This window comes from Corvus hawaiiensis, chromosome 19, assembly GCF_020740725.1.
Source record: "Corvus hawaiiensis isolate bCorHaw1 chromosome 19, bCorHaw1.pri.cur, whole genome shotgun sequence".
Taxonomy (NCBI): domain Eukaryota; kingdom Metazoa; phylum Chordata; class Aves; order Passeriformes; family Corvidae; genus Corvus; species Corvus hawaiiensis.
This window is the reverse complement of record NC_063231.1, coordinates 9080065-9106048: the sequence shown is the minus strand read 5'-3', so window position 1 is coordinate 9106048 and position 25984 is coordinate 9080065. Positions and strand designations below refer to the sequence as shown.

The 25984-nt window shown below is 45.5% G+C and overlaps 1 protein-coding gene across 6 annotated transcripts; it reads left to right on the top strand.

The window, feature by feature from the left end:
- Positions 1-119: 119 nt before the first annotated feature.
- Positions 120-25984, top strand: LOC125335819 (T-cell antigen CD7-like). Of its 6 annotated transcripts, none has more exons than XM_048323727.1 (14): positions 120-570; positions 800-930; positions 6418-6578; positions 7272-7589; positions 9436-9579; positions 10247-10369; positions 11555-11930; positions 15300-16846; positions 17106-17215; positions 18215-18338; positions 19132-19470; positions 20997-21338; positions 22623-22729; positions 24398-25984. In XM_048323727.1, the coding sequence occupies exons 10-14, from the start codon at positions 18266-18268 to the stop codon at positions 24506-24508; spliced, it is 972 nt and encodes a 323-aa protein (XP_048179684.1). In that variant the 5' UTR covers positions 120-570; positions 800-930; positions 6418-6578; positions 7272-7589; positions 9436-9579; positions 10247-10369; positions 11555-11930; positions 15300-16846; positions 17106-17215; positions 18215-18265; the 3' UTR covers positions 24509-25984. The 6 variants fall into 6 exon arrangements, 4 of the variants coding, with proteins under 4 accessions (XP_048179684.1, XP_048179683.1, XP_048179682.1 ...); XM_048323726.1 differs by having other exon boundaries at positions 15300-17011; XM_048323725.1 differs by having other exon boundaries at positions 15300-17215.

Below are 25984 nucleotides of genomic sequence, written 5' to 3'. Positions count from 1 at the left end.
TTCTTTGGACTTTCTGGGCTGTGGATCATGTGATAAAAAATGGAGTCAAATGCAATAAAACACCAGCTTGGTGAAAGGGTGACCTGTGGCCTGGGGGGAAGCATTGCTGCTCTCAGATCCAGCTCCAGTCTATGGCAGCCCAGGGCTGGGACTGCTGCTTGTGACTGGCTGGGGGACAGCTTGCCCAGGGTGGTAAAGAAAAAACAAAGGTTGTTCTGTGTGTCAAAGGCAGTGGCCAAGGGGAGGCAAAGATCTTATGGCTCTGTGGAGAGATCTGGGATTGTAGGAAGAGGGGAAAGGAGAGGGTTGTTGTAACTTCGTGCTGCATTTGCTGAGCGTTAAAATCTACTTGGACAGCTTGATCTGCCTCCTTGCCACCCCAAAACACCCCACCCAAAACAGGGAGAAGAAAGCAGCAGATCTTACCTGTACCCTGTGCTGACAGGACCTGATCTTGCAGAGCCTGGGAGCCCTTGCAGGGTCAGGCAGTGCCAGACTGCGGAGCAGATCTCAAATCCTGTCGGTTCACATGGCTGCTGCAGTACCTCGAGGGACAGGGTGACTGCCCAGGTACTTCTGAGTAAGTTGCTGGGAAGTTTTTGGGAGTGTGATTGGTTTTTCCATGTTTTCCAACTGCAGATTCTGCAGTTACCACACAGCAGCAGGAACTTGCCTTGTTTGCATTGTTCTGTGGCACTGCTGACTTGTGCTCCAGAAGAGAAAGTGAAAATCCAGTTGTGTGTGATATCTGTGTGCTTTAAGGATGGGAGGAGCCAAGTAAATTGTCTTTTTCTCTGAGATCCTAGTGGCTTCTGCATTTCTGTCTGGAAGAGGAGCTGAATAAATTGGGATTTGGAAAGGCTGTGCAGGCACTTGGAGAAGGGAAGGGAAGAGACATGAAGGCTTCCTTGGACACAAACAGCTTTTGAGGTACTCACACTGCCTTCTTCTTTAGAGGGCCCTGTCTTCCAGCCAGTCTGTTCTCTTAAAAATTCTTGCTTTCTAGTTTTTAAGTAGACTTTGAGAAGCAGGCACTGAAATGTCTGTGGCAGGAGGGAAATGATTATTGTGCTGCACGCGTTCTCCGTAAGGAGGAACGTGCGTTACTGGTGCTTTGTAACTAAGTTATACCACATCTGTAGCCCAGCCTGGCAACCTCCAGAGAGCTCTGTGTGAACTCACACTGTGTGAATGCAGAAACACAACAGCTTCCTCAAGTGTGAGTGACCACAGAAATAATAGAATAAATGGATTAACAGCATTTTCCTGTTTATGTAATTCCTGACTAATTTCTCCCATATCCATTAATCTTTTTTTTTTTTCCCCTCCTAGCTCCTTAACATGTCTTGCTAATATCTTCTTTTCTGCAAGTGCCATCCTGTCATGTTTGCAAATAAGGGAGAATTTGTCAGAAGGGTTGCAGGAGAAATCCTTGCAGCTTTCCTCCTTTCCGAGGAGAAGCTTCCACCCAAGCTGGAGCTGACTGTGCATTTCCCCAGGTCCAACCTGACTCATGAACAATCCAACCTGGTGGAACCTTGGGTTCAGAATGAAACAAAACAGAATCCAAACATAAAGCATTAGTACCTAAGGACAGTGGTTTTAAAACAGAGAAGTTAAACCAGTGAAAAACTTCATTCTACTTAATGTACTGCAGGAGAAATGAAAATGTTAGCAATGTTTTCTATTGGTTGCTGTGGAAAATTTATTTCAGAGCAGGTGGTGGGAAGCCAAAGTGTGCTTTAAACTTGGGATTTTTTGCAGAGATTTCTCAGCTCAACCACAATGTCCTGCTGGTTGCTCTCTCTGCAGGGGCTAGTTGGAGCTGTGGATGCAAACTGCACTCGTATACTCACTTAGGAAAGAGGCTCTTTGTCCCTTTCCATGATTCTGTTTTATTTTTTTTTATTGCAAAGGCTTGTTGAGAGTGGCATAGAGCAGACCAGTGAGGGCAAAGTATAATGAAAGTGATACCAAAATGATCTCTTACATAAACTCTTCTTCTTTTCTGGGAAAGAACTTAGAGCAGAAAAAAAAAAAAAATCTGTAGGATCTTTTGAAGTTCCTTGGGTTTTATTCTGTTGCTGTTGTACTTCCTTCAGTAGTAGTATTTTCTCCAAAGTGACTGCAACTTATGTCTTCTTGGTGGGACCCTCAGGGTACCAGGTAAATCTTTTAGAGATTGTGGTGTTTTGTTCCACCAAGCTGGTTCTGACCATAAAACCTGTTGCAGTGGGGATCCTGCAACACGCATATATCAAACCAGGAGTCCCGTGGAAAGGAAATATATAAGGACAGACAGATTCTTGCTAGCTGTTTCAGAGATGTTTATTTCTCCAGCCGCATGGCCGGAGCTCTGCTGAGGAACTGTTCCAGTCACGGGACCAAGGGTCCTTCTGCCCGCGCAGGGAACACAAACCAACCAATGGGAACGAGGCTGAGCAGGGACAGGGAAGCCCCGTGCCTGTGCCCTCAGGGCCCCTCTCCCAGGGCTACACGGCAGGGGAGGGACCCCAACAAAAACCCACAGACTAAAATGCTCCTGTGAAAAACGAGGTTCACTTTCTTGTGAGAATTTAAGGGGTTTAATATAAAGACAATAAGAGACACATTAAATAAAGCAAAGAAGTACCAGCCGGGTGCCTTGGCACTCTGCGAAGAGCACCCCTGATGCTCGAGGTGAGTCCTTTTTATACCATTTTTACTGTCTGTTCTTTAGGCATATTCAAACTTTTCCCGGAGCTGTTCTGCATGGCCACTGCTTGGTTCCGCCTTTTTAAAGCATGCGTGTTCTTCTGCCTTGCAGTTTTATTTCTCTTGATTCTTGGGGTTGGGCTCGCCAGGTGAGAGTTGATAGTAGGGTGGATCTCTCAATTCTCCAGTCAGTCAGGGCTGATTGCAGCTTTGGCCTCTTTGCCCCCCGGGCAGAGCGGTGATAGCAGCTCTCGGACCCTCCTGGCCGCCCGTTCTCCGGGCGGAGCAGCCTTTGGGCCCTTTTGTTCCCTGGACAAAGTGTTGATCAGCAGCTTCTTGGGCCTCATCCTCTGCTCGCTTGGAGGTTCTCTGACTTGTTCACACTTGCTAACATTCTTGCTAAAAAGAGAGAAAACTACATCCACACAGCAAAAAGCATTTCTAACTAATGTTAGAAATGTATCTACCTTTATACTTTGCGAGAAGCCAATATTATAATATATGTTTATAACACTCCTAAAGCTATAGATCCCAGGGTGTGAGGCTGGAAGAGGGAAAAGGGGTGGGGAAATAGTGTTTACAGCTGGAGAAGAGTGCTGGATTTTGTGTGTCCGTGACTGTGCTTAATGGTTGGTTGGAGAAAGAAGGACATCTAAACCCTGGGACAGCAGCTCTGCTCTCCTGGCTCCTGTGGGGGTGTTGGGGGAACTCTGCTCTGGTCCCTTTGAGAGTGCTCACTGAAGCTGTGCCAGAGGCAGAAAGCCTAAGGATACCCATTGGAAAGGCAGTGAGCTGGCTTAACTTGTAGAACAAAACATGTATCAGGGTATTGCAGGTCATTAGCTTTTCACTTGGAGCTGCTGGAAGTGATGCCATTGCTTTGGAGATTGAATTTTCTTCTTGTCTTGGCAAACACTGGAATTATTTATTGTCTTGTGTTTGTTACAATGCCATGGGAAGAGGCTGAAAGTTTCAGGTAGTGATGTCTCCTCAAATAGATCCTTTTGCAAACAAAACCAAAGGACCTTGTTAAGGCTCTACAGTTTTCCTCTCAAATCCTCTTTCTCCTGCCAGTGATCTCAGGTGGGCTGGTTTGTGAGTCAGGTCTGCCCTGGGGGAAAGCTGGGTGTGAGTGGCTGGTGTTTGCTGAAGGAACTCCAGCTCCTCCTGCTTGTTCCCTTATTCTCCTACTTCTTGCAGCTGATCTGCTTTTACGGTCTGCCTTTGCTCTGTTACAGCTCTGCAGACAGCTCTGGTAGCTCTGAAAAGTGAAGTTTTGTCTTACTTTGAAAAGAAAGGGAAGCAGGTGAAAAAACTGGATGAAAAATATTTTCTGTCCAAAGAATGTGTTTCCCCTTAGATCTGAGTGCTTTATTGAAGTAAATTTAAAACTGATGGCAGGGAAGTGGCCAAGATAGCTGGAGAGTCTCCAGATTTTAGGACAAATCAGTGGGAGGGAAGGGAGATTTGGTGGATGGTGTTCTGGTTTTTGAAACTGAAGAGAAGAAGAGGAGAAGCAGAGAATGTCACCAGAGAGAAGAGGAAGGGAGATGTCCTTTGAGCAGAATGAGGAGAGGGGCAGGAAGACCACAAGAGGGAAGACTAAATGAATGAGGATAGAAGATACAGACCTCAGGCTGAAAACTACTAGGCAAAACCTAAATCTTAACCTCTGGTCAGATAACCCTGCCAGATGTGCTGCAGCTGTTCTGTGCAGCAAACATGCTCTGGGGTAGAAATCCCCTGGAGGGATTTAAAAGACAAGAGGAAGTGGCACTTAGGGACATGACTTAGTGGTGAGTTTGGCAGTGCTGTGTTAACAGCTGGACTCGATGGTCTTGAGCGTCTTTTCCAAACTTATGGTTCTGTGATTCCAAAACTGATGTCAGTCCCTTGGAATTCTAGTCATCTGCAGGATAGGACAGATGGGAATTGTTAACTGTGCTTTGCAAATCAGGAAATGGGATAAAGTAATGTGTGAAATATGAATGATCCGAAAAAAAAATCAAAAGGACCAATTTTTCCATGTACAGAAAGAGGATGAGAAGAGATTGTTGTTAATACTTGGTGGGGCCAGAGGAAATCCTTGCAGGACTGTCCAGGTGAGCAGGAGCTCTGTGCACAAACAGTTCCCTCACGTGGTGGTGGAAGAGGATGGATCACTCCTCGGAGGGTGCGTGTGTAGCAGTGCCAGGAGGCCGGCTCTGTCCAGCATTCCCTGGATTTGCATCTTGCATAGGGGTGACGAGAGCCTGAGGTGTCCCTGGTTTTATTCCATGGGAAATTTTGCAGCTGGTCTCAAGAACTGGCTCTGTACTTGTAGGCAGCCAGAGAGGGCGTGTCCTGCAGGTTGTGTTTCTCCTAGATGACCTATTTCTGGGAAATGGGGTGGAACTCTCAACGGATCTAGATCAGCACTAATACTCTTCCTGCTTCGCTCCATGGGGTCCCACATCCACCCACAGAAACACAGGTGGGTTCAGTATTATAGTCAGTAGCAAAGGGTCAAGAGGGGCATTTGCATGGGTTCTGGCAGGAGCATTTACTGCTGCTACACTGCTGAAGGTTACAGGGGCAAACATGAACGTGATCCCAAAGCTCACAGTTTTATCCGGGGTAGGGAAAAGGCAGGACCAGGGAACGGGGAACCAATGGGGAGCTCTGGGGGGGGTGATGAGGGGTAGAGGCTGACAGCCAACCGGGGAATCCAAACTGGGATAGACTAACAGAACAGAACAAGCATCCTGGGAGAAGCCTTTCTGGTCACCCTAACATGAAGTGGTTCTTGGGGTACTAGGGACTTGTCTTACTGTCTCTCTGTCCCTTGTAATGTATGTTCACCAGCCACCACAAGCACAGACCATGACAGATAAGCATTTATTAACTTCTGCTGAAGGTAGAACTAGGAATTAGTGCACAATTAATTTGGAAATCTCCTCAAGGTGCCTCTCAGGTAGTGACAGCAAAAAAGTAGTTTTAGTGAAAGCTTTTGATGAAAAGCTCCCAAGAACAAAGCAGTTTGCATTTTCCAGGGCTAGTCTGGTGAGGAAAGTTAGACGAATTTTCTATAGTTTTTTCTTATTTGGCAAGTATTTTACTAAAACATACATCACAAAGTCGTGGCAGTTTTATTTAAATGGTTGACGATGAACTTCTGACAAAATCTGAGGATGTTTTGAAAAGAAATATCAAGTTATTGTTTGTTTGTTCATTTGACTTGAACAGCTGGTTCCCATCAGATCTCCTAAATTAAAAATATAATTTGATTTGACAATAAATATTTCATCTTAGGCCAAGTGAAACATTCAGTCAGCATAATTTATCTTCCTTAGTTAATTTTTTGGTGTGTTTTGGAAGTGACGACAATTCAAGCTGTTATTTGCTGCTCTTACTGAGGGGTATGTGCAGGGCCATTGCCTTGAGGAGCCCCGAGGATCTGGGCACCCGCCCAACAGGCTCAGGAGGGATTTCCCCTCTCCCTGCAGAAAGACCTTGTGTCTCCTACTGCTGTGGTTGAGCCAGAGGTGGAAAGGGGTGTGAGCTTGGCCCTTGCAGAGTGCAGTAGCAGCTGAGCAGTGTGAGGGTTCCTCTGCCTTGCTCCCATCGTGGTGGCCTGGGCTGGAAGCAGCTGTCCGGCACTTGGCCTGGGAGCTGTTTTCTTTTTGTCTGGACAAAGAGAACAGAGACAGAGGGTGCTAAGAAGTGCCTTTAATGTCCCAACAGGGAGAAGACTGAGGGAGGAGCCTGCTGAGCCTGCCCTGGCACTGGGAGGATCTGGGAGAGCTCCAGCCCCGCTGGAGCTGAGCCCCCAGGCATCCCCATGGACTCTCCCCACATCCTGCACTTGGGTTTCCTGCTCCTGGCTCTTGCTGCTCCCCGTCCAAGTGAGTCTCTGTGTTTGACCTCGGTGCTTTTCCCTGCACAGCAGTAGCTCATAACCTCTGAACTGTTAGGAGAAAGCTCAGCTGTGCCCAGTTAAAACCAAGACCACAAAACCTCTGAGGTGAGAAGAGAAATTAAGGAGCTGAAGGCTGATGTGTTTGGCCTGTCACAGTTACCTCTTTTGGGAGGGGTGTCTGTTTGGGTCTGTCTGATATCAGATGAGGCGAGTCCTCTCCCACAGGACTGACCCTTTCCCAGGAGAGTCTGAGAGGAAACCTGGGACACTGCGCCCAGAGTGGGCAGTCTGGCAGCTCAGCTCTGAACTTCAGTGGTCTTGGGATCTGGCAGTGTGTTGGAGGGACACCTAGGCGGGGGATTGTGCCAAGGAGCTTGGGAAGGAAAGAGAACAAGAATAGATGAGCTCAGCAAGAAGAATGTCTTTCAACTCACTTCCCAAGCTGCCAGCTTCCCAGTTAAAAAAAACAGTGGAAGCTGTGGGGGAATTCTATGGTATTGCTCCCCCAGAAATTATCTGGGCACCGGCCCCAATACTGTATAAAATGTATGCATTGGCAGACAGTGTCTCCTAAGCCGGGACTGGGCTTTTCCACCAAAACTCATCCTGTTCTCTGACATTAAGCCTCTGGGGAGAAAACTGGTAGAAAATGTTTTTTTCTTTGTTTTTTCCGATTTAGATATTGCCATGTCCAGTGATGATCCTGCCAAGGGAACAAAGGACTCTTCCTCTGGCAACACAATTGTGACAGTCTACCACTGTAAGGACTGTGAGAGCAGCACATGCCAAGCTAGGGCAATCAGTTTTGAAAACTTTGAAAAAATCGCTGAAACACAAACCATGTCATTTTCAAATGGAGTCATTGAGATAGTGACCACCGAAACACGCATCCTTGCGTGCTTTAAGCAAGAAAAGTCTTTTCCTGAAGGAATTTTTGGCATCGTCTGGGAAAAATCTGGGGGAGCAGGACACTCATGTGGGATCTTGAATTCTAAAGGTATGCTTTGCTGGGAGCCTGGTTATTAACTGATGGAAAACATCTTTGTGGGTAGGAAACTGAACTCTTCTGTATTTGAGCTGACAGTGAGTTTTATGAGTTGATGCCTTTTCCTGGTCTTAAAATCAAGAGTCAAACAGGGTTAGAAAGAAAAAAGGATTTTACCTTGGTATTTACTTTAAAGATCCCTAGGTGTACTACGCCCAGGTCGAATGCACCTCCATGCACCCCACAATGCCCACCCCCAAAAGATCAGGTATAACATTATAGGTGTTACTAATTAGCAGATCTATCAAAGATTCCCCAATGAGAGGCTGGAATGAGCCCCCCTCCCCAAGGAGCCTTCCCCTGGATGGTTCTATCTCAGTTTACAGAATGTGTTCTGGAGAGGACCTTGGGGTCTGGGCCCACTCATCCCTAACTACGAAGCTTCTAAGGAGTTTTGTCTCCTAGCTTAACAAACAAGTCCAAGAATGTAGGCAAAAAGGACTAAGAATACAGAAGTTGTAGAAAGGTATAAAAGGGATATAAAAGAAAAGGCAAAAAATCATCATGGCATCAAGTGAGCTAACTTCTGTGAAAAGAAGTCATAAAGTAATTCACAAAAGTCAGCTCAGTTCTCTCAGGTCACACACTGCTTACAACTACACTGGGAGAGATACAGATAAGCACGTTACTCTATGATTTATAAAGGTACTTTTGTTGTTGTTGTTTTTTTGCAACAGCAATTCCCAAGGTGAAATTCTGTGCCACTTTGCAGTGTGTGAATCCCACTTCTGCCAGAACACAGCCAGACCCAGGTCCAGCCTCAAGAGCTGCTTTGTGCTGCTCTTCTGTCCAATTCAATAAACACCCAGGAGCATCTTTCCAGCTTCCCCACAAAACTGCCAAAATCAGAGGTTCAAACACCTGTCAGTGCATGGAGCAAATGGCTCCAGGAGGCAAAACTTGCAGAGGTGTAACTTAGTTGAGCTCCATCCAAGTCAGTGACATTTCTGGCTGTAGTTGGTTCTCTGAGAGCAGCTTTTGTCACCTCTGCTGTTGGACTTAGAGCATCCTTTCTAATTTTAATTCTCAGCCTTTGTATGCCTTTGTTCAGCCTAAGAATTCCTCGTGTATTTAATTTCTGGCCACCAGAATCAATTCCTCTCCTGTATTTATGCTCACCACTGTAAAATATCTACATGCTGTCACTACTGTGTAAAACTTGGGTGACACTAAAACATCCACAGTGAAATCTGGAAATTGCTGCTGACAGGGATGCCTGTATCCCTTGAGAGGGGAAGGGGTGGATGTGTAGGTGAAGATAGGAAGGAGTTTTCCAGATTATCTTAGAAGAAGAATAAGTTATATTATGGCCCAGTGGGATGCAGGGTTGGTAGGAGATGCACTCCAGGGTCTTAGAGATTTACTCAGCTACTGGACTTGTTTGTTCCTCTTCTTTGGTTCCTGTGGATAAAAGGAAGCTGCAAAATTTTGTAATAGTTATGTTTTGAATATATTTTTATTGCATAAAGGTGATGATAAGATTTTTACAGATTTTTTTTTTTATTATTATTCTTAATTAAATGTGAAAAGTTTCTTACCATCTTCAAATATTTCCATTCTTGATTCCCAGAACAATTCATCAACTTTAGTAAGAAGGAAATCTAATGACAATGGTTGATGTGAATTGTTGGGGAATGAAACATCTCCAATTTGTAGCAATCCTAGCAATCTTCAACTTTTGTGCTACATGATTCACTTTTTAAATCTATTCAATTCTTCAACATTTTAAACCTTTCATTGAAGATCTACATGATCCATATTTATAATCAAAACTTCTTTTACCTTTCATCTTTCTCAGAAAATGGAAGAGGTAACATCAGTACTGAGGAGAATAAAATTTGCTGTGAAGCAGAGACAGATGTCTGGAAACACAACCCTGCCCTGAAGTGCTACCCTGAAATGAAACCTGCAGAAACCAGAAACCCAACAGATGACATCCCTGGTGAGGGAATTCTAGATCAATCTCTTCACGTGTTGGTTTGCCTTTTGCTTTGAGAGGGGTTTGTCCAGAGAGCTGCACGTGAACAGAGTTTTACATGGGTGGCAGATGTTCTGAACACAGGGATGCTGAGGGAAGGGGGTACATGATGGGTGTGCAACAAATTCCCAAGAATTCCCCTTACCAGTAAGTGACAAGTGAGACTTTGCCTTCAGAGGGCATTTGTCACATACAGGCATTTTTATGTTCAAATTTCTTTCATGGTAGAAATCCCTGTTGTCTTCCCCAGGTCATGGACAAACAGATCTTTAAAAACCAGTCAAAGGGGATTTCCTCATTGGCCCTTGAACCCTTCATCAAGGATGGGTCTCATGCACCTTGTTGTTCGTTATTTGAGATGAGATTGATGCTAAAAGGTATCTGTTGTGGTGGGGTGTCAAGAATTGGCTTTGAATGTTGATAAAGTCAGCATTGTGGCAGGTACCTTCTTGAAGATATCCCAAGCCAGAGGCTCATTGTTGTGTCCTTCACCAGGTCCTTCTCTCTGTATCAGCTGTTGTTGGGTGCATTGCACAGCACAAAGTTCCTTTGTGTGGTGCTTATGAGGCAGCTCATGGCTTGGCACTCCTGCTTGCTTCACTTGGATTCTCTCTTTTCTTCTTCTCTGCAGGTAATCCTGAATATCCCACCAGCCAAATGAACAACTTTGGCATCTTGTTCACAGTTGCCTTCCTTGCGTTTCTCACAGGAATGTGCACCATGTATTGCTACTTTTGGCACCGGCGCGGCCAAGGTACAGTCTGGCAAATTGTGTGTTCCCTGTGGGTGCCACACCTGGCAGTGGAAAAAGCATAAAGGGTTTTCCTCCTGGATCTCCTCTCCAGTGTGTTGTTCATGCAGTTCTTAAGGATCTTCACTGGGCCAGCAGCTGGAATGAACTCCCCTCCCACGGCTGCTGTGATAGTGCCCATCTGGTGGCTTTGTTATAAAAAATAAGCACAGAAGGAATTTCCTCACTGCTCCCTCCTGAAACGAGGGGGAAGTGCTGGCAGGGCCAAGTTGACTGCAGGGCTCAGCCTTCCCTCCATGGATCCTGTTCCTTGGAGCAGTCCCAGACTGCAGCATTGCTGTGCAGCTTCCCTGGCAGAGACGTGTCCCAGCCAGGAGACTGATGGACATCCAGGGATGGGCTGGCAGGGCCCTCAGGAAAGTGGTTCCCTCTCTCAGCCCTGCCCACTGGAGAGCCAGCTTTCATTTAAGAAAGAATACTTCCCTAAATGCATCCAAAGGGGAAGTTTGTTTTGCAAACCAATATGCATGGAAAGAGCTGGAATGGGCTCTGTGGAGACTTCTACAGACACCCCGTGACTCTGCCATACGGTTTCCCCCTCGATCCTGTGTCCATGTGGCTCCAGTGTTTTTGGCACCGTGTGTGCCCGAGGCTGAGACTCCTCTGTTACTTAGTCCATCCCCTAGGAAGTGACGTTGGTTGTTTCTTTCTGAGAGTCAAAGGATTAATTTTCCAAGTCTGAATTTGTTTCAGGAGGAGTTGCACAAGCTTGCAAAGCCCAGCAAAGACAACACACAACCAGTCTCCCTGTTGTTGTTACATCAAAAGATTAATGGATATATGGGTGTGAGGGGTAAAAAAAATTTACCACTGGTGACTGCCCTGAGGCCCTACCCTGGGGTGCAACATCCAGTGATGTCTCAGGTCTTTCCTATAGCCCCTCTAAGGCTGAAGGGTCACAGCACCAGGGCAGGGTCTCAGCAGAGCCTTCAACCCACGTTCATGGCCATGAAGCTGCCCCCCTTGTGGAGCAAGAGGTGGCCCAGTAGCAGATGGGAGAGGGGGGTTGCCTGGAGGACTTCACACTCCAGGTTTCCAAGTCCAAACACAGGTATTTGGATTATAATTCTAACTGGAATCTACAGTTTCTTTGGTGGCCTCACAGATATTTTTCCTTCATTTCTGCAGCTTCTAGGCAAGACAGACAGGATCCTGAGAGAGAAATACCACTCTGCCAGCAGGACCCTCCACTCTTGTCATGTCCAGCAGCCACCTGAAAAACAGACTGATTTTCCATGAGAACTCCTGCTCTTGTATTCACAAATAGTCCTGTTTTCACAAATGCACCTTCACCATATCCACGCCTTCCCCAAGGATTGAGGCTCTTATCCAGCTCCAGGCCTTTGTGAGCAGGACAAGCAGCACCAGGAGCCCACATCCCCTCCTGGTGCTTGGCTGCAGACAGCAGCCACCCCAGGGTGTGTGGCTGACTCAGCAGCAAAAGCTGAAACCAGCTGAATTCTCTCTGTGACTGAAAGTGTGAACTGCTCTGAAATGCACCCAGGTGTGTGTATTTTTTAATTCTCAGGTCATCTCTGGATTCACAAAAGCCTTTTGCACAGGTGGCTGGTTCATTGAACTAGAACGGTTTGGTCTTTTCACCAGACATTTGATTTTGCCCCTACCTGCAGGCTGAGGACATCTCTGTGTGTTTGTTCCTGTGCAGGTGTGGGTGGGAGGCTGTGTCCAGCTCCCTCAGGAATGGCATTGGATCACAGAGGCCTTGGCCTCCCCCAGGCTGAACAGAACTCTGGTATCAATCTTCCTGACAAATTAGGCAAGTTTAGACAGTGTGTGATGAATACGGCCCTACAGGAATCCTCACTGGGTAGTTGGTATCTTGAAATGATTCCCCATTCCCACTTGATTGGAATAAATCCTCTGCTTTTGCATTGGATCTAATTTAGTATCAGGGCTGTTGAGTGAAAATCAGTGGTAGCACAAGCGGAAAAGCAAATTCCTGAAGCAATGTGAATGTTTGCTGAATCATTTTTCCATGGTTTAGTTCCCCATAAACCTGTAGCTGAAACTTCCAGCAGGAAATCCCAAGGGATGTAGCACATGTTTCACTCTTGAACTCTGCTACAGTCAAATCTAAAAGGAAAAGTTCTTAATGTAAAAGATCTAAATAATTTTAATAATTACTGTAAAAAAGATAGAAGGGCCTCTGTGCTTAAATTTACCTTTTGTTTGGCAAAGGAGACCAATGCTCTTACGGGTCGGTGGGGTTTTTCCCCCTCAGGGCTTCACACTCACACTTTTAACTCACAGTTTTTACTCAGCTCTCAACTGATTTGATGCAAATTTTCCATTTTAATGTGGTGGAATGGAATCAAACCTTCCTGAAGGGATGACAATCCAGGTATTCCAAGGCTTCTAGGTATTTACTGAGTCTGTGGTGTTGATGATCCAGTTGTGAACTGTTTTATCATGAGGACTGTTATGTTTAGTCAATAAATCAAAAGTAAAAGTAAAAAGACCAGACTGTGGATGAACCAAGGAGGAAAAAGACTCTTCCTCTTTATGCAGCATTTTCTTACAATTGCACTTCCATTTTTTTTTCCCACAACAAAACTGCTGGAAGCTTTTGACAGAGAAGAGGTGTGTAAAAGAAGTGAGCAAGGTTTCTTTGGATCACATTGTATTAACTTGAGGTATTCAGGTTTAGTGATGTGTACATTTAATTTTCACTCTGTAACAGCAGTTGGGGCCAGAGAGCTGGGCATATTTTGAGATTAAAGGTTACATGGGCACCTCAGTGAGATCAGTCAGGAGACACAAGTCACAGACTGATCTTTGTCTCACTCAAACACTCTTTCCTTCACATCTCTTCTTCCTACGGGTGATTATGCAGACTGTGATATCTGGGGACATCACTGCCAACTGTTCCACTTTGCCCCTCTGGGACCGTGTTGTGCTGGTGCACACCAAAGGTGCCACATCTCAGGGAAAGCAGTGAGAACTTGCTTTCAGGCGGTGTCTGTCCTCAGCAAGTGCATTTTGCTATTGAATATACACATAGAGGTGAATATTTTTAATCAGAGGATCATGGAATGGTTTGTGTTGGAGGGGATCTTAAAGATCATCTTCTTTTGTCTTACAAAATAAAAAAAAATGACAGATGATACTAAGGGGACTGACTCACCAAAAGCCATCATTTGGTAGCTGTTGTTTCATTTGAGGTGTCATCATAATCACAATAAAACTGTCTTAAGCACTGGCTACTCGTTGTGTGGTGGTGAACCCCTCCTTTTCCAGGCTCCCCTTCGATCTGAGAGATGCTGGTTAGGCCTTGGCCTTGATGAGCAGCCCCTGGCTCAGCTCCTCTGGAGTTTATCAGACACACCAGCTGCTCCAGGCACTTCTGCTGTCCAAGGAGCTCCTGGTTTCTTTAGGAACAGCCTTGGAAATGATTTTTCTTGCCTGAATGGCACAACGTCCCTCTTCTCCCACTTCCAAAGGAGTTGTGCCAGTCTGAAGCGGGGCCAGGATGAAAGGTTGTTGTGACTAAAGCCCATCTCTTGTGGCCCTACAAACAGCGGTGGAAAACGAGACCCTTGGAGCTCTGCTGGGCTGCAGCAGCTCCACCAGAACCTCCCTCGGAGTGGGGCCTCCCTGAGCCGGGATCTCTCCCGTTTGCTGCTCTCGGGGGATCCCAAACAACGACAGATCCTGGGCCGATCCCGCCACTCGTCAAGGCCCAACTGTCACCCCTTGGGGAGATGCAAAAGGATCTGGAGTGAGCATTTCCCTGCCTCTGAGGGGAATTTCTGACAGGTTCCTTGCACTGACTCTTTATATCTGTGTGCAGATGCTCTGGCAAATATGGGAGAAATGCTGCTCTCTTTGATGTTTAAGTACCTTAGATAGATACGTAAGTTAGGCCTGTCAGTAAGTTTAAGTTATAAAGTTAAATGCTGTTAACTGTTATTCCTTTGCTAAATTGTTACATTTAAGGTATAATTTCAGTACTGTTGAGTGCTGTTAAGGTTTTAGTGAGTGCCCTCACTGTCCTTTTGTCACACGTACCTGAACACACATGCACACAAGACTAGTCAGTTAATTTCTGTTTTGATTAACTGGATTTTGTTTGCCTTAAACATCTTGTAAATAGCAGAGTGAACCTTGCCAATGAACTTTGTTGTGCTGTTGCTTAATAACAATTCTGATGCCTGTTGATGCCCTTGCCAGGGATGATTTAAGAAATCTCAAACATTCACTCTAAACACACATTTCCCATTTGATCCCTCTGTTCCTCACTGTTCATTGCACAAGTACTTCTTGTTCAGTTTCTTTGGCTGTTGGGGTCATTGGAGAACTCCAAGGGTCTCCTTATACATTTCTCTACCTTTGTTTCTTAGGATAGACTGGACTTACACTTTCTGCAGACCTTTTCCTGAGAGGCTCCGTTACGCAGTTCCCTGATGTTATTTAAATGCTTCTTTTAAAAGACAAGAGAAAAATGTATTTTCTTCCATTTTCTGCCACTTTCTCTTACTTTTAAATTCCTGAGTTAGATGTGAAACCAGCTCCAAGTATCAGGCTGAGTTTAGTGAAGTTTGTATTTTGAGAACCAATAGGATCATGCTGGGAATCTAAGAGAGAACTACATTTTCTGTGTGAGGGACAGCAGCCCCTTTTTTGCCAAGGCCTCTGAAGCTTGGGAAGGTGCTGAGTTGCTCAGGTCAATGGGCATGAAGGGCACTACAGGTGCCAGGGCAGCCCAGAAATAACATGTCCAGCACAGGGAAACTGAGGCCCACTCTTACAGAGAGGTTCTGTGGACGGAGGAGTTGATTTTGAAACCTGCTTTGGTATGAACAGACCAAGAGGAACTCAGATATTACAATTTCAATGCATTTCTTTTTTTTAGGTGAAGCAAGAGAACAGTTATCAGTGCTTGGGAAGGAGACTCCATCAGCATAACTTGCTCAATGAATGCTTCAGAAAATGAACATTTAATTGCTGGGCAGCTCTTTCTCGCAGCGGTCCATTTGACAAAGATGTGGCGTTAGTAAATAACCATTCCCTGAAATACTTGGATTCTTGTCTAGTAAGTTCAAGGGTTTCTGCTGAGTATCTCACAGCTGAGGGGTGCCAAGGGCCCAGAGCAGCCAAAGATGCAGAAAGCTCCGACAGCACCAGCACAGGCCCTTCCAGTTTCCGTAAGGAGGTCTCTGAGATGGGTGCTGGAGTGCAACAGCGCATGCACAGGGCTGCCTGCTTGTTCTGCACAGGTAAGGATTCAGCTCACAAACAGGGAGTGCAGTGCATTTCCTTTTCCCCAGTTTCTGGCTGTTCTTTGAGACTACTTGCAGTGAAGAACCAGGATCAGCAGATGATGCCCCAGAGAAAAAGGGTAGGTGTGGATTCACGGGGGGCAAAGGGCTGCTGTCTCCTAAGGCAGATGCTGTGTGCTGAGGTACTTTGGGCTGGGGTTGTGTGACTGCTGTCACTGTCACAGCCCTCTGTGCCTCCAGGCAGGGGAGTGGCACTAATATTTGCTCCCTTATCTGCATGTCAGAGGATATCTGGTGCCATGCACTCAGAGATGACATCATGCACTGGGCTTCTTTTGGTTTCTTTATGAACTGATTGATCAGAAGTCCGACATGATTTTCTTTCAAAACAGCAGGTTAATTTTCCAGGAGGAATCCCAGGTTGTTTCAGATGGCAGGGAAGGGTGCAATGGGTGGTGGGTCAGCTCGGGGTGAGCTGGGCAGCTCAGCCCAGCCAGCAGCAGCCCATGAGATGTCTGCTCCCAGGGGCTGCTTTTAGTCCCTGTGAATGTGCAGTGATCCCGAGTGGCTGTGACTGGCACAGGTTTGTTTGGAACAGAAGCTCCCTGTGAAGCCCTTGTTAAAAAGACTGTGCTGAGAGCCAGGGGGGGAGAGAGCAGCTTGGTGAAAGGGTGGGCTGGGGGGAAGCATTGCTGCTCTCAGATCCATCTCCAGTCTATGGCAGCCCAGGGCTGGGACTGCTGCTTGTGACTGGCTGGGGGACAGCTTGCCCAGGGTGGTAAAGAAAAAACAAAGGTTGTTCTGTGTGTCAAAGACAGTGGCCAAGTGGAGGCAAAGATCTTATGGCTCTGTGGAGAGATCTAGGATTGTAGGAAGAGGGGAAAGGAGAGGGTCAGGCACTCTCCAGGTCACCCTCCTGTTGTAACTTCGTGCTGCATTTGCTGAGCGTTAAAATCTACTTGGACAGTTTGATCTGCCTCCTTGCCACCCCAAAACACCCCACCCAAAACAGGGAGAAGAAAGCAGCAGATCTTACCTGTACCCTGTGCTGACAGGACCTGATCTTGCAGAGCCTGGGAGCCCTTGCAGGGTCAGGCAGTGCCAGACTGCGGAGCAGATCTCAAATCCTGTCGGTTCACATGGCTGCTGCAGTACCTCGAGGGACAGGGTGACTGCCCAGGTACTTCTGAGCAGGTTCCTGGCAAGTTTTTGGGAGTGCGATTGGTTTTTTCCATGTTTTCTCACTGCAGTGTGCCACACAGCAGCATGGACTTGCCTGGTGTCCAACATTCAGTGACATTGCTGACCTGCACGCTAAATTTAAAGTCCAAATGCATGTAATTAGGTTCTAATTACATCTAATTACATCTTAAAGAAGGAAGGAGCCAGTATCCTGCTTTTTCTCCAGGATCCAAGTGACTTTCTCATCTCTTGCTCAGGGCTCTGGAAGAGGAGCTGAACGAGCTGGGGTGGGGAAAGGCTGTGCAGGCACTTGGAGAAGGGAATGGGAGAGGCCTGAAGGCTTCCTTGGACACAAACAACGTGTGAGGTACTCACTCTGTCTTCTTTAAGTGCTCCTGTCTTAGAGACAATCTGTTCTCTTAGAAATTGTTGCTCCTTCTGCTTGTTAAGTAGACCTGTAGAATACAGTTGGCTTTCTGGGCTGCAAGTTTAATTTTCACTTTGAGAGAGTACATTGCTATGGTGGAAAAGGCTTTATTGTCTTGGTAAAGATTGGAATTATTTATTGTCTTGGCATTGCAATGAAGTTAAGGGAGAAGGAAAAGCCTGAGAGTTTCAGGTAGTGATGTTTCCTCAAATAGATCCTTTTAGCAACAGGATCAAAAGGCCTTGTTAGGGCTCTACAGATTTCCTGTCAAATCCTCTTTCTCCTGCCGGTGATCTCAGGTGGGCTGGTTTGTGAGTCGAGTGTGATCTGGGGGGAAGCTGGGTGTGAGTGGCTGGTGTTTGCTGAAGGAACTCCAGCTCCTCCTGCTTGAGAATTAATCACGTTGTCATTGCCAAGATGCAGATCAAATCTGCTGCTTTGTGTGCAGGGCTTGTGTAAGAATTGAGCGTTTTCCTGAAGCAGTGGAGCACCTCTCACCTTGCTCCTTACAAAGCCAAGACTTTTGCATCTGCACCCACCAATCTAAGCCCATGGGAGCCCTGACAAACTGAACTGATTGTACCAAGCCCCTGCATTTCAGGGAGGCCACAACCGGGGGACAACTGCGTGACTTTGTCACTGTGAAGAGTAAATTTGAGCCTCCCTTTTCTCAGTTGCCTTCCAAGGGGAGGTAGGTGCTCCCCATAGACAACTTTCTACTGCAGCCCTGTGGGCTGGGGGTTGCTCAGAAGCAGGAAACCAGGGGTGGTTTAAGTGTGAAGAGCCCCAGATGCACCTCCCAAAGCCATGGCTCTTCCCCCTCTATCACAATCACTGTGATACAAAGGCAAAAGCAAAACTCTGCTGACTTTTTTCAGTAGACAGCTCATGTAGCTGGAAGACAGCAGCCCAACCTGGGGCTTATGACTCTCTCCTCAGGACTTTAACTCATCGGTCAGACTGAGGGAACAACTAAAAAGAGCTTTGGAGATGCTGTGGATGTCGTGTCTCCCAACTGCCTCCCTCTTTCTTCTGCTTTTCCCGTGCTTCCCTGCCCAGGACAGTACGTACAACATTGATGCTCTTATATTTCTTACATTTCAATATTTTCTTTTCTTTTTTTCCAACCTTCTCTAAGCTATGTTTGTCTTAGACATGCAATGCTCTCTATTTAATTTTTCTTCCCTTGTTTATGATGTAGCTTCTTTTAGGTGTTTCCCATCTGATCTCTCTATTTCTCACTGTTCATTGCACAAGTACTCACTGTTCAGTTTCTTTGGATATTGGGGACAATGGAGAACTCCAAGGATCTCATTATATATTTATATATCTTTGTTTCTTAGAATAGATTGGGCTTACACCTTCTGCAGCCCTCTTGCTGAGATTCTGTATCATCCAGTTCCCTGATGTTATTTAAATGCTTCTTTTAAAAGACAAGAGAAAAATGTATTTTCTTCCATTTTCTGCCACTTTCTCTTACTTTTAAATTCCTGAGTTAGATGTGAAACCAGCTCCAAGTATCAGGCTGAGTTTAGCGAAGTTTGTGTTTTGAGAACCAATAGGATCATGCTGGGAATCTAAAAGAGAACTACATTTTCTGTGTGAGGGACAGCAGCCCCTTTTTTGCCAAGGCCTCTGAAGCTTGGGAAGGTGCTGAGTTGCTCAGGTCAATGGGCATGAAGGGCACTACAGGTGCCAGGGCAGCCCAGAAATGACATGTCCAGCACAGGGAAACTGAGGTCCAGTCTTACAGAGAGGTTCTGTGGACGGAGGAGTTGATTTTGAAACCTGCTTTGATATGAACAGACCAAGAGGAACTCAGATACTACAATTTCAATTGCATTTCTTATTTTTAGGTGGAGGAAATGAACAGTCAGCAGATGTTATCAGTGCTTGGGAAGGAGACTCCATCAGCATAACTTGTCCAATGAATGATTCACAAAATCAAGTGGGAATGTACTTGAGAGCTATCAGACAGAATCTCAATGTGATATATGTTCCCAAGGATGAATCTCCAAAAGTCAATCCTGCCTTTGCTAATCGCACCGAGTATTCAAAGGAAGGGGAGAATTTCAGGATAACCCTGCAGAGGTTACAGGAATCTGATTCCAAAATCTATGTATGCTCTGAGATGGTTAAAATCAATGACCGTCACAAAGACCTATATGGGAAGACAACCATAGTGGTGGTCAAAGGTATTGCAATTCCACCTTTTATGTCATGAATTAGTAAATGCAGATCTATATTTTAAATCAAAGATTGGAAGAAAACACAATGGGAGGGCGAGTCTGGCAGAACTTTTTCCATGTCTGCTCAGGTCATGTACAGATTTGAAGGAAAGTGTGGGTGTTTCTCCCTGAAACAATGAAGAAAACACATTAGATAGTATGGTACTAAAAAAACCCCAAACCACCCTAGAACATTAATTTGTGACTTTTTAATCACAGCTACAGATTTTCATATGAGTCATAGGTTGCTGCAGCAGTTTGGAAGCAGTGAGGTCCCACAGCTCTTTCTAAAACAACCTGTCAAACCTTTATAAACAACCAGCAGAGCAAAGAGGGGCTTTTTTTTTTGGTTGTGGTTTTCGCAAGTCTCTTTTGTTTTTACTAATTCGTCTTAAATGACAAATTGGTAATAATTGGGAAGCTGGTGCTATGCAGGGTCTGCAAGCTGGGCATGAGTGGGTAAAGGGTTTTTTCTCTTGTTAGTGAGGAGTTGATGAATGGGCAGAAGCACTCCTTTTGGCAGATATTTCTGCTTGGGGGAACAATTTTTTTGTCTTTTTTTTTTTTTCCCATTAGATGAGGGTTGAGCCCACACTATTCAGTGGGCAGTTTATTCCTCTTTGTACCCGTCCTTCCAATGAGACCTTCTAACCTGAAACATCTTTCCCAAAGCTTACAGGGCTTTCTTCCTTTCCTGTCCCCTAGATATGTGAAATCTAATTGATTGCTGATCAGCAATAGTAATTTATATCCATGAAGGATTATCATCTCCTCCTTTAGGCTTCTCCTTCTGAACTTCTTGGCTGTGTTTTCTCAAATGAATCACATCTTCTTTATTGTGTATTGTCTCTCCAAATTATTTTACTAAATTGCTTTATATGTCTTTTTGACTCTGATCCTCTTCTCTGAAATGCTTACAATCTTCCCTTTACAAACTTGATAAATTCTGTCCTCACTCCCTTATCCACTTTAATGATAATGTTAAAAGGAACAAGTCCTGTCCTCAGAGGAGCTCAGTGGAATGTCTTTCCAGCTGGACAGTGAGTCATTAATAACCACTCCATTCTCATAGACCGTTTTCATCATGGATGGGACACACACTGTATGATTTGATCCAGACCAGTAGCCCCTAGGTCCCTCTATGGCTTCATCTCACTTGAGAAAGCAAACAATGATGCATGGCTCAAGGACATGCTGATCAGGCTGTATTCCCTTAGAGGAGGTCAGTATAGGTCATTTTTTAGGTAGATGCAGACCCTTTGCAAACAGCTAAACCTGTTGGTCAGTCCTACTTTCAGATCCTGAGGCAGGAAGATATGCCAGGGTGTACTAAAATACATCGTTCTTCTCAAAGCGTGTGTAAAGCATGTTTAAAAATTCATTTTATCTAAACTTCTATGGTCTGTTCTTTCTGTCTGTGACCTCTGCCCTTGCTCCCCAGTTAAAATGCACCATGTTAAGCATGTGATAGCCACTAATCTCTCTGGTTTTAGCTAAATCCAGCAGGGCTCTGGAGCAGTCACCACTTTATGCCAACCCTGAGCAAGGCCAGTCTGTCAGGATCACCTGTGTGTTGAAAAGCTCACCTGAAGCTGAGGGGTTCTACTTGCTCAGGACTCACGTGCAGCCTGCCATAGTTCTGCATGGGTCAAAGCTCAACAGATCAAGGGTTTCTCTTGCCTTTATGAGTCGCTTGGAGTATTCAAGGGTAGGAAATAGAACGGTGATAACTCTACATGACCTGCAGGAGGATGACAGTGATAACTATGTCTGTGCTGAGGAGGTGACAAATTCCCCTCTGCTCTCATCGAGTGGCACCATGGTGCTGGTTAAAGGTATGGCCCTTTTGCTTATTTAATCATAAATAACTATTGTGTTGTAGTGCAAAAAGTGGACAGAAAGCTTTCTGAACTTCAGTCAGGACAGGCAGACCTGGGTAAATTTGGAGAGTGGGCTCAAGCTCCTTTGTGCCCTGTTGAGCTTGGACACAGAAACACTCTGTGTTTCTACCTGCCTCGTACAACCAGAGGGGTATTCAGACCTTGCCATAATCCTGCATCTTAGAAAAAGAAAAAAAGGCCAAAATAAGATAACAAACACTTCACTGTGTGAAATCTGTCAGTTTTAGGATATGAATAAGTATTTTTAGCAACAATTCCTTGACCTTAACACGACATAAATGACTTTTAGAAACCATTCCCTCTAGCAAGTCTTGTGTTTAAAAATAGATCACATCAGGGACCACAAAACAAGTCCTCAGGCACTTGCTTCAAGCACTACAGACCACAGCAGAGGTGTTCTCATGTACCCTTGTCACACACTGAGCACTCTGTGAGCACGTGCTGCAAAGAGGGGGTTTGGGTTTTTTTGTGTTCCCAAGAGGGGAGTTGATTTTTATGTGCACCAAAGATGGGGTTTTACTTTTCTGTGCTCCAAAGAGGTTTTTTTATTTTCCTGCAGGATGGTGCTGTACCCATTTGCTAAGCTGAAGTCTGAACCAGCAACATAGTGCTTGATTTTGATGTTACTGGTGCAATTTAACCCTGTGCATTGGGCTTTGCTGATGCTTTTCTAAAATAAGGTTTACAAAGCCTCAGAGAGTTGCAAAGGATTTTCCTGCAGTCTGCAAAGGCAACTGTGGTCCCATTCTGTGCCACCACCCACAGCTGGGGCAACAACTCAGTAAAGTGAGGTGGGGGAAATGACAGCACAAAAAAGCAGGGGGGTGATTATTAATTAGTGTGCTTCATACCACAGCATCCTCCTGCTTCTGTCTGTACCTCTCACCAACCTGGCTCTTGGATAATTCAGAGCCCTTAGGGTTGCAGCGACACTGCAGGAAAACATTTTCTGCTCCCATTAGGAGTGTGTGGTCCACTTCTGCTCAGTGGTGGGGAAGCTACATCTTTGTAAAGTGCTGCAGTTGCCACCTGCAGCCATCCCCAGCCTCTGGAAGAGCACAGGAAATGGCAGTGAGAATATTAATGGGATGACAAACATGGCTCTGTAGCTGTTGATATCCAAAATTTTGATTAACCTGTAAAATTTTTTTTTTCAGAATAAAAATAAAATTCTGCCTCTTTGTATTTATAATAATACTGCTGTAATTTTACATGCAGAAGTGGAGCAGGCATGCAAGAAGAGCTCCTGGGGTTTGTATGCCCTTATTGCCGTGGTGGCACTGCTGTTCTGTGCCCTGGTGTGCTGCACCTTGTACCGTGTGGATGTAAGTACACTGTCACCACAGCAAAACTGTGCCTGGTGGAGCAAATCGATGTTATTTTTAAATAGTGACTGAGTCAAGCAAATATCTGAAAAACCTAAGCAATTGTGGCTTCCTATTGCTCTCCTATTTTCCTTTGTTTAATATCTTCCAGCTGTAAACTGTTGGCAGCTAACATGGTATCTTGTATTTCTGTAACCCTTGGTCAATGAGGTATTGTTTATCTTTTGACAACAAACCTCACGTGAGCTGTGTGGTTGACACAGCCATGTGTTGTGTGTGTCTCTTGGAACAAAGCCCCTCGCTGTTCTGTTTTGCTTGCTTTTTAAAATTTTTTTATGTGAATTGGGACTGGAGCTGTACATAGCAAGCTTGTAAGAGATGTAAGAGAACACTTGGAGGGGGACACAAGGGCAACAAAAACTCATAAAATAGCCTGATGTCTGAAAGTAGCACTAGGAGAAAAAAAAATTGCCCCGTTCTAGAAAAAAACCTTTCTTACATTTTTTTTCCTTTACTGGGATTATTTCTATTCATATACTGCAGAAAGTGCCCAGAATTGTCTCTGATAAATCCTTCTGTTCCATAAAGATTACTGAAAATGAAGTGTATGGTTCACAGGCTCCTGTCTCATCCCTCCACGTGTGGATCCAGCACTGCTAAAAACCAGTAGTGCAACATAATTCTGTCAAAGCCCAGTGGGAACTGGTGTCTTGTGCTACCAGTCTAAGAATGAGCCTTATTTATGTCAGAGCTAGGGTTCCATCCAACTCTTGAGGGAACTTTTAGTGAAATTGCATCAGACTCTGTCATGGGTTAGCAAGCATAGTCCCAGAAGTGATGTCCTTGCTAAGGGGTGCTTACAGCTTCATCTGGGACCTGACAGAACCTATCAGCTGGCCAGTTTGAATATGAACAATTCTTTAAGCCACTTAAAGTTGTGACCACCTCTGTGATCCACACTTAAGAATAGGAAACTCTGAGGCAGAGCCTCTCTGTCTCGTTTCTGGTGCTGGGACAGGTGGCTGCGGACTCCGTGCGGGGGCCAGTGGGCCCGGCTCAGGCCCTGCTCAGGCCAGGCCGGGTCGGGCCACGGCCATCCTGGAGCCAATGGGCCCTGTTCCATCCGTGGAACTCCCCCTTATCCCTGCTGTGGGCAGCCGGAACGGCTCGGCTCCCCCTCTCCGGTGCAGCCAAGATTCAGCTGAAGCTGCACTGCTGTCCAGCAAAGATCATGTGAGCAACAGCGATAAGCTTCATTCCAGCTGCAAGGCCTGGGTGAGATTAACCCTTTTAGTGCTGTGAAGAGCTGAAAACCTGAGGGGAGAGAAAGAGGAGATGCTTAAAGCTGAAATTCTGTTGTGAAGCTATGATATATCAGAGCACCCATTGTAATTTCATGAAGGCATGGGGGGGTAGAGCGTTCAACTTGTACTTGTGAGCAAAAGCACCTGCGCTGAGATAGGCAGACGCTGACTTAAAAGAAAGTTAAATAAATAAGCTGATAATTTCCACTTGGTCCTCTAAGACCTCACAGGGTCGTGAGAGGAATTTTAAAGTACATTTCCTCTTCCAATAGATGATGTAGATGGACTCCTGAGATGGAAAACAACTCCTCAGTTGAGGTCTTTCCAGGCTCTGTTTTGAATGGCTGTTTTCTTTGTTTTGCAGGTGAAGAAATATTTCCAGAAGAAAAAGCCCAATGTGGTATATGAAGACATGTCCTACAATTCCAGACGTAGCACACTGGTCAGAACCAACACCTACAGCAGAGGTGAATAAACTTCTGCCAGCTGGGACCATATGTACATTGACCTTTCCCTTACAGGCAGCTCTGAGAGCTGCTTTCACCAGCTGATGTAGTAGCTGAACTGAAATTGCTATCACCTACCTTCTTCAGTGTGAAGAAAAACCTCATTTCCAAGGCTCTTTCTACTTTTTTTGATTTTTTTTTTTTTGTGATGTACAGAAAATGTAGCGAAATGCAGGTACCCTGGACATGTGTGTGCAGTTCAGTGTGAAAAAGCAGCATTTTGGGGCTAAATGCAACAACATATGGACTTGTTTCTTTGACCAATAACCCTTTCTGGGCAGGTGGGATGGATGGGGAGGTCTGGATCTGAGCTTTGGTAAGTGCTCAGGAAGACCACACAGGTCTGTTCAATAGTTTGCAATGGATCCACACAGGCCTGGATTCCAGCTCTCTCATGGATCCTCGGGGTCTGCCCAAGAGCTCAAGCAGCTAAAACTACTCAAGAGTTACAGCAGGGAAATCTGTTTTGAAGAAACTTCAGAAACGTGGCAGGGTGCATCATGAGTGTAGTGCTGGATCCGTGTGGGCTCACTTGCTCCGAGGTCATGACAGTCCCACAAAAACACAATCAAGTCTAGATTTTAATTTACTGCCTCTGTCAGAGCTACTGGCATGACTGATGACTAAAATTGAGTCCTGGTGGCTTCTTGGGACAGCAAAAATGTTTGTGATGTGCTGTCTCAGCAGGATGTGTTTCTCCAGGTCAGTGACTCCACACTGTACAAGACAAGATGAAATCATCTGGGGTAAAGCCAATGCCTGCATTCCAACCTGGGCACGGGTGGGGCTGATCTAAAACCCCTTCTTACCAAAGGGATTTATCAAAACTCACATCAGGCAAGAAGAGGCTAAATTTGGTTTAGTAACAGTTTATAGAACAGGTGGCTGTGGGAGCTGGGCTGAGGAAGGGCTCGGCCTCCTCCAGGGGTGTTTTGGTTTTGTAGTGTTGGGGCCACTGTGGAAAGTCAATAATGTTCCACAAAGGAATGCTGGATTGCCTTGATACAGGGCAGGATTGATGGGGGTGACTTGTGGTTGCTGACGAGAGTTTCTCTCTATTGATGTAATTGTTTATTTTTTTGAAGGATTAGGGTCAGTTTATCTTTGATGAGTGCATAGCTGGAGCAGAGCCAGGCACAGAGGAAAATTCTCTGACAATGCTCTGACAAGATCCCAGCTTGCCAGGACACTCCTGCCCCTCAGGATAGCCCATTTCCCTCTGAATATCACTCATGAAATGCTGTGCACCAGACCTGAGGGAGAAATCCCCTCACTGGGGGGTGGCTGGTGCAGGTTCACCCTGTGAGCAAAGAGGTGCTGTCCTCACACGGCCAGACCTGAATAAATTGTGTTTGTGATGGGGCTTTGTACAGTTCCTTGATATTTTCATACATATATTAAAACCTGTTTCATATATCTTGCAAATAAATGGATGTTTCTTTTAA